At 40.3% G+C, this 12260-nt stretch overlaps 1 protein-coding gene across 1 annotated transcript in view; it reads right to left on the bottom strand.

Moving 5' to 3' along the window:
• Positions 1 to 10705: 10705 nt before the first annotated feature.
• Positions 10706 to 12260, bottom strand: part of THEMIS (thymocyte selection associated) — a 70037-nt gene continuing 68482 nt past the window's right edge. Inside the window, exon 6 of the mRNA XM_053974182.1 lies at positions 10706 to 10854. Within this exon, the coding sequence (XP_053830157.1) occupies positions 10706 to 10854 (149 nt within the window). The remainder of the gene's footprint in view (positions 10855 to 12260) is intronic.

Raw genomic sequence — 12260 nt, 5'->3', positions numbered from 1 at the left:
CTTGAAGTTTCTTGGGAAAGAAGGAAATGAATGAAAAATGTCTTTGCCTACAGCACTGGGCTTGGATCTAGATGATCTTTAAGGTCCCTTCCAATCCAAACCCTTCTGCAATTCTATGAAAATAAATAATTTATTTTCATTCCATTTTCCCGGTTTGATTTGTCCTTTCTTCCCAAATTTGCATGATATTTACACTGTAAATTAAGAAATAATTATCATCACATTGAGCAGTTAAACACCATTCTGTCCTTTAATGTCCCAGGACAAAGGTGTTAATTATTCATTGTCATGTAATGGATAAACTCTTAATGTACCATCATTAGCTAACAATTTTCAAAGGAAATACATTAATGAGGTGTAAGAAAATGTGGGAGTTTTTACCTTAATTACCTGGTTCATAGATCACAGTAATTAGATTCGAGCAGACTTTAGATATAATCCAAAAGTAATCACCACAGCTGCCAGCTGCTAAAATATTAAGTTAGTTGTGCTCCAGAAAAGTTAGAAATTTTTTGACCTTTTCTGTGGTTAACTTAGATTTAACTTAAGATATGCTTTGAGAAAACAAAAAGAGCCATTAGTACAAACTTTTAAATTGCACACTGCTGCACTTGAGGGAGTATTTATAAAACACATTTTTTAAAAGCAAATTAGTCCTTACCTGAATTTATGAAACATTAGGAAATAGTTCAGAATTTTGAAAAAGAGTGATCTTTTTTAATACAGCATCAAGCATTTATGTATTTCATACACTTTGTCCTAATCCAACAAGACAACCAGTCAGATAAAGACTTTAGAAATTGGCCAGTGATTGTTCTTTGGAAGCTGAGGAATGTATAAAAGTTTAGGCAAAAAGAGAGAAAGGCATCAGGAGAAAGCTTTAGAAATGTGGTAGGATGGCTTTGGAGAGGAATGGGAGAGCAATATTATCAAGGAGACTGCTTGATAGTAAGAGCTAACAAAAGCTAAGCAGCACTCCCAGTGAGAAGGACTCACAAAGCATAAGGGTTTTTCCGGCTCAGCATTAGTCTGGGGTTTGCTGCTCTGCTCTCATGCCTTTTACTCACGTGGTCTCTCTACTGAGGAATGCCTGGCATTAAGCAGGGCTACTTCCTATTTGACAGAGGTGGTGTTTAAAAAAAGCAAAGCCACAACTGGCTTCAGAAAAACAGGGGGTTAAACTTCTGTACGCACTTGCAAATAGCAAGCCTAAGGGGATTGGAACAAATGACATTTGGGGGTGAAGAAGGGAAATTTAGAAATTAAATATGGTAAAGGAAGAACTTGGGAAAATAAAAACACAGCAGAAAAGAACCTGTCTATCCTTAAAACTTGGGCAATAGTGCTGAATACGTGCAGTCCCTTCTCCACAGCTCATTTTAGGCAGGTCAGCTCCTTATTTCTGAGCACTGTGCAGTTTTCAGTGCCTTTGCTACAAGAGTGATCACATTTCTGAGGAATGGTCAGAGGTGAGGTTCTTGTCCACATAATAGCAACTGGGCATACAGCTGCTGTGCCTTACTAAATACTATCCCAAACTTACATCACAGAAATATGTAAGGGCTGACCTCTCCACCTATTCTTCCACAAGGGGAATAGCAACCTTGTCCTTCTCTAGGAAAGGTACCTGTGTCTTCGCAGAACAGCAGACAGATGTCAGCAGGCAATTTAGCTTTCTTAGGCATCAAGACATGGAGCTTACAGGGCAAACACCCAGGGTAGTCATTAGCAAAGATGCCAAAAAACTCTTTTTTTCTTTCAAGTAGGAATTGGACTTCTAGGTTTTCCCTCCCCTGTGATCCTAATCTGTGGAGAATTGGGCGTTCCTTTCCAGCCTACGCTCTCTAATGAATAGTAAAGCACTTTTTTTTTCTGGTGGGAAAAAGCACACCTGGCAAGTGTGGAGAGAAGAGCATTCTTGCCCAAGGCAGCCTCTAATATGGCAGAGAGGAGGTTTTGCAGGGAAGCAGAAGATGTAGATTTGGACTTTGACAGATAGACACAAAACTAACCTAATATAAGTATTTTAAATGTTGTGCACAACATTAAAAACCCTCTGCATTTCTCAAACCCAAATTGTTCAGTTATTTTCTCTGACCAAGGCATTTTATCTGCCCCTCTCAGCAGGGTGTTGGAGGCTGTGGACTTTCAGTTCCTGCTACCAGAGGCAGTGAGATTCAAGATGATGGAGACCTATTATAACACTTCAGTCACCCTAACCTCAGTAACCTCAGGAGGAACACGTTGCCTCTCTGGTTTTGATATAATTTAAAAATATGAATATGCTTGTAGATTTGAGTCTAAGCTCATTTTGGATTTAATTATCTTTTTTACAATGAGACATAATGGCCATGAGGTGTTTGGAGAACAATGTGCATGGCACAAACTGCCACAGGCAGAGGCTGTCAAGGATCCCTAGGAGGATGTAGGGGAGCCTGGGGCTGCAGACCTGCCTAACTGCACCAGATGGAAAGGGCTGCTTGGTTGGGAAGCATTGACAGTGGCTCAAAATTGGTTTTAGAGGATGAGGAATGGAGGCAGAATCATGTAAAGATTTGTTAGAAGACATTTATACCTACTCAAAACATGGCTAGAAAAAACACAATAATTTAAAAATGTTTTTTAACTGATGAATGCCTAATCAAACTCTCCAGGACAGAAAGAGCAATAAAATAAAATCCTTAATATCTCTCACTTCCTTCTGCAACCTGTTTGTAGCTGTGGGAAAATTTGCATGAACTGTTTGTGTGTGTTTGCAGCAAAGGACTGCAGCAGGTAAGGTGGACAGATAGTGGCAGTATAAACTAAGCTTCTGGACTAGTAAAGTCATTTCAGAAAGAAAAGCTCTTTCTATCTCTCCTTTTGTGTGACATTAGGTCCCAAAATACTAACAGATGTGATCACTGAACCTAAGAGAGCAAACAACTGAAATAAGAGGGAAAAGGAAAATAGTCTTTCTGCTGACAAAGTAGCTGCAGTGTGGGGCAATCCTGAGCCCTGCTCAGATCCTTCCTCTGCACCCTGAGGACCAGAGGAATTACAGAAGGGTGGTATATTTGCAAGAAAGGAAGATCATAAGATCTGAGGCTGCCCTGGGAAGAGGTACTGCTTTCTGAGGCTGGCCTGAGTCTCTTTTTGCCAGCACTGCTGCATCTAGAGCCTCAGGGACAATGTCACAGAGACATGGGGATAAGGCACATGGATGTACAGGCATTTCTTAGATCCTGGTGGAATCATCTCCTTGACACACCATGCAACTGTTTCCACATGCAGCCAAATGTTAACAAATATAAGGGATTTAAAGTTACATGAGAAAATTAAAATGGTCAGACTGAGCTATCCACCCTGGTACCCCTGCTCTGCACAGAGCTGGCAGCAGTAGACTGGGGTTAAGAGCAGCAAATGCAGGGCAAAGGCAGGGTAATCTCTCCTTATACTCAGCCTGCCAGCAGCTGGCAGTCTGCACTTACATCAAGCTCACATGGTTTATCAGTCCCAGAGAAAAGAGTTGTGAAAGGTTATCTTAGAAAATACAAAAACCCAAGAAAAGATACAGAGTAAGTTTATCAAAGAGATTTATTATTGCGAAGCACAAGAATACTCCCAGTGCAGATACATTAAGAGAACAAGGGAGGAAAATTAAAAAAGAAACAAACAGCAAAACCTGCCACTAATACATGAAGTAGAAGCAAGAGAACATTCTCTTCAGAGACTATCAGTTTTAACATGGTGTCAGGAAGTTGAAAATTTACATGGTAAAGGTGCATCAAAGTCTAAAATTGTAAGGAAAACACCTGGACAGTCTTAGAAGGGGTAGGAAAGATATCATATGTGTTAAGTGAATAAACAGTGGCTTCATATTGGGAGCATTGTGGTAGATAACTGCTCCTGCGACATGTGTCATTTAAAGAAAAGAGTTTTGGAGTTTAAAGAAGAATGCAGGGAGAAGATTCTTCTTATCTTCCCAGGCACAAAGGCTGGATATATACAAAAATGTGCATGTTGATCATCCAAACAGAAAATTCTGTCTCACTAAGGGCTTATGCACACATGGAGTGCTGTGGAAACAGCTGCTTCTGATCAGGTCCTCAGTGAGAACTCACTGGAAATACTTCTTAGTATTAAAAGAGATAAGCCTTTAAGCTAACAAGTCTGTGCAAAAGCTTATGCCAATCTTTTGCAAAGCAAATATCTTATTATTTAAATACACTTGTATTCTCTTCAGGCATAGCAATTGTGGTTTGTGTTCAGCTAAATATGGCTTTCCCTTCCTGAATGAAGTCTTCTTGAGCATTAATGTCTGAGAGTGATAACCATGTCCCTCAAGGATTGCCATAACATTATAGCTTTGTCAAACACGTATCAGCAAACAGTATGAAATCACTGTGGTCATCTGTATGCTGTAAGGGAGCCACAATACTTATTAAGTCTTTAATATTGAACACAAACCTTTTATTAGGATCTTACTTCATGCCTCCTTCTTCCCCTCTGCTTTCCCCAGCAAGACTGGATGTCCTTTCTTCACAGCAAAAGAGAGCACCATGTACTCTCTTCCATCCAGAACTGAGTGCAAATGGCATTGTCCCACTGTGTCATGTAAACTGAACAGCCAGGATAGTTCCCATTTCTGTCATAGGACATGATGTTGGCTCACATGCCTGAAGAAAAGATATGTGGGAGACATCTCTGCTGCTTATATATTTACAGAGTTCATTAAACTGCCACCTTTACTCAGAAGAATGAAACTCATTCAACTCAGTGAGGCTGAATATACAAGACAGAATTGCATCACATGACAAGGGTGACAGAACCAGGCTCCTTATATGAGAAGATCTATACAAAGCAGAGAAATTGTTTCTTTGGAAGCATTTTAAAGGGAAGAATTTCCAGAAAGGGCTGATAAGCCTTTGTTTTTTTTCACTAGATCCCAAATGCCGATGTAGAATATCCGGAAGAATCTTAGGTTTGTTGGGAAAGTTACTGCACCCAGTTTGTTCACACACATCCTAACACTTATAGCAACTAGAGGACACCTTGTTTTTTCTAGGCTATCTCAGCCTCTCCTTGTATGTCAGAGTCTCCATGTCCTCAAGCCCATCCACATGGGCTTTTGTAGGACTCACTGCAATATGTCTGCACCTTTCTTGCATCAGGGAGCCCAGAACTGACACAGTAGTCCAGATGTGGCCTCACCAGTGCTGAGCAGAGAGAAGAATGACCTCCCTCTACCTGCTGGCACATCCTGCCACTGCAGCCCAGAAGGCTGCTGTCTTTCCTCTCCTCCTTTCTTCTATAGAAACCTGGTACTTTACTGAAGGAAGTCATGGTAGTAACATATCATACCTTTCAGAAATCCAGCAGATGACAACATCACGTTCAGTAGTAAAGTAAAAAAAAGAGAAAAAAATCAGTAGAATACAAAAAAACCCTCATTTTATTCAAATACCAGGCTGCTGAAACAAATGGGACTGTTTTGAGCTGCCAAAAGACACATGCAGATTTTTTTTAAATGCTTGATATGTATTTAAAATACCCACAAGTGATGTGACAGCCACTTTTGTACACACCTGCAAGCCGTATTAACCAGATATGCAAAACATTGTATGCTACATATGCATGGAATCAAAGTACTCTAAGCAATATTCTTAATACTTAATTGTAACTGATTTTAACGAGGATGAACATTTATCTTGAATAAATTAATGTGAGACAATATTAAGAAATCCTAAATTAATTTGCATTAGTGAAAATGAATCATTCAGTAGAATTTTAATAGACAAGTCTGAAGACACTTTACTGTCTGCTTGAAAAGACTTTTGCTTTAAAGTATACTAAGGCATTTTTGGAGTTTTTGCTTTTTAACTCTTCCATAGAACCAGAAATAGGGTATGTCCAGGCTTTCTAAACACATTCCCTTTCTCCACCCTGCTGATTTCTGGATATGCCACTCTGATCAAGCTGCTGTTGACTGGAAATCCCTGGCACACCAAATATGTGTTTAGATATCAGTTCTTGATATTTTTCCCTGAAAGTAAAATTACTGCCAGAGGGTTATGCACCTATCCTAGGTGGATAGGGATGGTATGGACACAAATTCTTCAGATCCGGCTTCTGTCTACCATTTGTGGCTGCATTTTCAGCAAATTGCTGAATATAATAGCTTTAGTGTGATTCTGGATATTAGCAGTACAAAGGGTTATAAAGATGGCAATGCTACATAATTTAGGCACTCCTAGGCCTTGTGAGAGGAGTAGCTTTGCTTTCCAGGGGAAATTACATGTTGTGCAATGGTACTACTTGTGCTTTGTTCATCATGTGAAAAACTGACAGAATCTGGTCATTTCCAGTTTGAGCCTAAACCTGAAGCACGTAAGATTGGCTAAAGAAATTAATGTCCACCTTAATAATCCTTTGTTACCCTTTCCTTCTCAAAAAAAAAAAAAAACAACCAAAAATCAAAACCCTAAGGAAGCAACCATGCAGCTGTGTCAGTAAGGGATGTTCCTTTTGCATATGCCCTACAGAAGTTCAGGAAATAACTGGAATTTCAGGTGCAGTAAGAATGAAGGATTGGACTTGGCATCGTTCTCTGAATTCACTAATAAATACGTGCAGAAGAGCTTTGTCCCTTCAAAGGGTCATGAGACATTAGCTGGTTTGACTTCTTATTTAGGACAAGTAAGCAGTTTAGTTTCGCAGGGGATTATTATAGCTAAATTACAGCCTTGTATGCTCTCCATGAGTCAAGAAGGACACTTTCATGAGCAGCTTTTTCTTACAGTTGTGGTCAATCTTGATGTGTGAAGGACACAGCTTCCTACTTGTTTCCAGCTAATTTCAGAATTATTTTCCTTCAGATGTCTCTGAAAACAAACAAAACATAATGACAGGGTGAAACAGGAAATTTTGTATTTGGATTTAAAAATTGCACAGGGAGTACAGGTGAATGAGTTCTTGAGACAAATTAATGGCTATGAGTTAGGGCTTGTCTGTACCATGAAATGGTTTGTCAGTACAATTACACAGCAATCCAAAGACTACAACAAAAATAAAGCTAATATATGACTCCAACACAGCTATGCCAGCAAATTTGCTTAAGTATGTGAAACTCTTACCAGTAAATTTTTCTTTTACTGGTATAGCTTGTGCAGTTTAGGGAAATATTTAACCTTCACCGAGCAAAAGAGCTCATTTAGTCAGTATAAACTGTGACTCCATCAAAACGTTTTTCTAGTGTATCTCCAGTGTGATTACAACCATGGTGTCCCCTGTGTCATATTCCGGTCTGGCAGACATAGTAGAAGAGGCTTGGGGAGAGGCTTTCCAAAGGATGTGCCCTGTGACTGATGCAACAGAGCTACAGGCCTGGAGAGAAGTTAATTCATAATTTAATTAATATTTAATGGCAATATGCCAGTGTGCCAGATTTCACCAGTGGGCTGTATTCATAGCTGTGCCAACTACAAAAACGTGGTTGAATATACCCTGTGGGGGAATGGTAGGGCTTGTTTGAGAAGGAAGAACATCTAGAACATCTAGATAATCATGGCAGTCTTCCCTGCCCTAAGGATCTCTGAACCTTCAGCTGCTTTGAGACAGGTCCTTTGAAGTCCTGCCTGAGTCAAACCTAAGATCTGCAGCTCTTAGAGCAACACACTCCTTATTTGCCCTCTCTTGACTCTTTCTTCTCTCTGTAATCACCATTGATTGCAACTTGGAAAAAAGCTTCACTTCTCATATTAGAGAAAAGTGAAAACAGCAGGCAGCTGAAAAATTATCTAGCCATGAAAATTAGCAAGGTAGATGATGCCCACAAATCTGCATTGAAAGTTACTTAGGAAGGGGATTTCAAAACTGCTGAGAACACACAACTACAGCCATAGATTTGGGTTCTTCACTCCAGTATACCCAAGGCTACAAAATCTGCTTCAACCCTTCATGCAGAGGCTTTTCTATGACAGAAACAGCTCGCTCAGAGGGTCAGTGGTATGATAGCTACAGAGAAATGTCCTAGGAAAACATTAAAAAAGGATTAATCAAGATGTACTGGGGTCAGAAAGGGTGATTTTCATTTGTAGCACTGTCTTTAGTTTTCAAATATGAATCTCAGCACAACCAAGGTAAAAAATAAAGAAAAAATTGCACCTTAATCGGTTTCATACAATCAGTTTTAAAAAATTGGTACAAATTGAAAATAAAGAAAACTATTTTGTCCAAACAAAACCACCTCAGCTGAGTTGAGTTCATGGGAACAGGAAAACACAGCTGTGTAGCTTTTTCATTCCTTACTGCATTTCCCACTCTTTTCTACTTTTCCTTTTTTTGTGTCCTATTTAATAAGCACAGAAGCTTAGTCAGCTGAGACCTTTCTTTTTCTGGCACTTGTGTGCAGTTCAAGTCCAGAAAGCAACCTCCTGAAACAGCCTGACAGCAGTACTCATTTTCAGCTCTCCAGGTGTCTGGACCACATTGTTTCTGTCCTTTTCCAGCCATGCAGCTATCAACACTGGAGACAGACTCTGCCTTTTACTGGTTTTGCTGCTGAAATTTTTGTGGTTGTTACTGTTCCTGTTCCTGCATGCCTCCATCTCATTTTTGGTGTCAGGGACATAGAACAAGACATTACAGCAGCACCAGAGTTATTCCAATTCAATGGTTGCAATGGACCTTCTATCTTCCCATTTTCTCACACCAGAAAAGCCACTGTTGATATTTGTAATACGGTCCAAAAGGCTGTCAAGCTGAGGGCTTTCCTCCTTAAAAAAGAAGAAACAACTCATGGCTGAGTTGTAAAAGGAGAGAAACTTGTCATGCTGAAAAGAAAGCCACACATTTTAAATGCTTCCAGGGTGGTGTGGGTTTTTTTTTTCTTATTTTCCCTTGAATATTTAATGAAAGGTTAAAATATGTTAATGATGGTTGTTGCTATAGCAAGCTCAGGCATCTGTAGTGAAGTCTCTTACTTAATTGCTTGTTGTTCTGGAGTGATGAGGTCATGTTAACATCATTGACCCTCTGGGCACATTTATTCTATCAAAATTAACATAGCAATGACCTGAGGCAAGTCTCTGTTCTTTATTTCTCCCTCCTGCTTAGGATGGAGGGAGACTTAGGGACTGACTTTTTACTAGTATCACCCTGGCATGCTTCAGCCCTGATCATGGAAAGATTTTGAGAGGGACGCTGGTGAAATTCTGCAAATAATATATACTGGTTATTTTATCGACATATTTTTAAAGACTTTTGCTTGTATTAGGGATTAATTGCATATGCCCACGTCAAATCCTTATTTCCCAAAATGCTCACAAGTGCAAGTGTGGAATCTTGATAGGAACTTAATGTGCTAGAAAAAAGCCATAGCACAGATTTCTGATGGCTGGGGTAGACCAGCAGGCTGGAGGAGCCACATGCTCCTTGGCTAGCTAATGATTTCAAAGGGTGGATATATCTGTCAGCCATTAAGGACAAAAATTTTTGGGATTGCTTTATAAACCAAAGATTATCCAAAGAGAGTGGTCTCCCTCAAGGCAGCAAAGGTCCTTTTCTTTCAAGTTTTGCTAGTAATCTTAAAGAAGACAACAAATAAACTGAAACTTTGCTTCCATTAACAGGGAATTTAAAGGGCAGGTGGATAAAGACTTTGAAGAACTGATGCCACAACAGCAAGTTCTATGAACAGATGTCGATCCTTTAGGCTGGTGTTGCCTCTTGAAAGTATGCCTTCCCCTTAATGCCTATGGTCAGAAAGGATATGTTAGTCAGAAGAGAGCTTAATTCTCTCTTTCTCAACTTCTTTACATGATAGAACCTCAATAGCATGTGGACTGAGGAAGAAATGTGTTATTTGAAACGTCCTACTTCGTTTCATTCTTAGTCTTTTCTGTAACTTTGGAGTCTCTGTGTCTGTGAGCAGGGGGAGACATGGCCACACACTGCCCTGGATGTCATGTCTCTGAGGGTTTTGAGCATTGCAGAAAAAAACCCAGCCTACTTCATATTCACTATGTTGCTTAACTTAAACACAGTATGAATGTTGCGCATAATTTAAAAATAAATACAAAGTACATTTGGAAGTTAAATACTTCATATTAAATCTCTGAAACACAATATTTCAAATTTTTCCTGTGTTTTCAAGGGTTTATCATCACAAAAGAAACAATTCAGCCAAACCAAGTGAAATTCATAGAAGGTTCAGCTATGAGTGAAAAGAACTGCGACCACAGTCTCACTCATATCAAGGAAAATTCTCATCTGTGTTTAGCTGGAAATGACACCTAGAGATTTTTAGAAATAAAGGCCCTCTTCACTGGCACTTAAAGTCACTACAGACTGCCAGAGCAGAACATTGCAGATTTAATGAAAGCTATTAAAGCATCAAAACAGTCATGCACAGGAAGGCATCCACTTCCAGAAACAGGGAAAGGGCTGCATTCAGAGCACTATAATTTCGGAGCAAATTGGCACAAACCAGAAAAAAGGCCTTCTATCCCCAGAACAATGATAGTACTCCTTTAATAAAGGTGACATGGCTAAGAGGTCACAGGTGGCAGCTCAGAGGAGCCTTTTCTGCCTTACTCACAGGACATTTGCAGCAACAGTGGAAGTTCCCAGAGGAAAACCTCTCTTATTTTGGGAAGTGAAGGTTACCAGCCAGTCTGAAAAATCACTCTGCCTTCACTTGTTTGCATCCACAAGTGATCTCAGCTTACCTTCTTCCTTTGGAGAATGTATGCTCATTTCTAATGCTGGTGCCATGAAATACTTTTCTTATGTTTTCAATTATGTTTTCATCAATATAGCTGTAGTCATGCTCTTCTTCCTCTTCCTCTTCTTCCTCATAGTTTCTTGCTAGGCCTGAAAAATCAGCAAAAAAATAACTCTAAGGAAATGGAAGGCTCAGCCCTTGGCCTAGAGAAGAAAAATTGTACAATTCAAAAAGACAACCATAAAAGCAACGAAAACAGTGTTCTCTTCACTTTCATATTTTTCAGAGATCCTAAATGACTTGCTCAATTTCCTGAACAGTATCTGTGACAGAACAAGAATGAAAATTAGCTGAGCACTTTACAAGAGTGTCTTCCCTCAAGAATTCCTATTTCAGGTTTTCATAGGCTTATACCTCTAAGTCGACCACTCCCTGCTATCTATGCATGAATAACTTTAAAGTTTACTGAAAAGTTTAGCTGGTGTAATCACTAACAGCATAAAAGCAGGCAGATAAAATTATCTGACCATATAAAGAGAAGAGCAGTCCTTCTGCCATAAGTTGCATGTACCATCCTTACCACAGAGGTGCTCCCATGCTTTTGTGACAAGAGGAGCCCTGCAGCTAGGGAACCACGGTGTTACCTTGGGATTTCCTAGAGCCAGAACTCCCCCCCCCCCCCCCATTGCTTCTTACTTAGAAGGTGATATAACAGAGACACAGGGTTGAGAATGGCATGAGGTTAAAATGAAAGGTTTTGAAGTGCATTTCTTTACATCCACTTAGACTGGCCTGAAGCAGCACTGAGGACAAACTTTTCAGAAAGAAGCAATGTTTCCCCACAAGAGCAGAGATCCTCACTGGAGGCCTCTTAGTGGCTCCAGCACTGTGGCGGGCTCTACTCTGCATCTGGGTAGTGTAACAACTTCACTTTACAGGTCACAGTGGCTCTGGCTGCTGCCAGAAGGCCCCAGGGTCTCATCCCCTGCTTGGGTTATCCACCACTTCCCCGAGGCTAGAGGAAGCTCTGCAAGATGTGTGGGACCACTGAACTCATGGAACTAAACTCCATAAGGATCGGTCCATGGATGCCCCATTTCACCCCTCAGAGCCACCCCATCCCTTAGCCCAGCCTGTGGTGGGCAAGAGCCAGGTGGCAACAGGACCAGCTAGAACTGAGATCATGGTGGTGATAACATCACAGATCCCCTGCCAAGGCAAATCATCCTCACGGTTTATCAGGAAGTCTCATAAGTCACAGAGCTAAGAGGATACTGTGTTTTTAAAGCCTAAACTTTCACTTGAAATTGCAAACCAGTGTGCAACACTGTTGTGGGTACAGCTGCTCCTGGCTGATTAATTTTCTAGGGCACAACTGAAACAGCCTATCACAGTGTACTATCTGACCTCCCAGCAAGCCATGTTTGTCAAACAGGTTCTTCTTTATGAAACCAAACTTCTCAAATAAGAATCCTCCCAGTCTTACACTTTCAACCACCTTCAACAAGAGAATAACTCTCTGATTTCTTAGCAGTCTCCAAATCCCACTTGTGTT

Source organism: Vidua macroura, chromosome 3, assembly GCF_024509145.1.
Source record: "Vidua macroura isolate BioBank_ID:100142 chromosome 3, ASM2450914v1, whole genome shotgun sequence".
Taxonomy (NCBI): Eukaryota; Metazoa; Chordata; class Aves; order Passeriformes; family Viduidae; genus Vidua; species Vidua macroura.
This window is presented reverse-complemented; position numbering and strand designations above follow the sequence as displayed.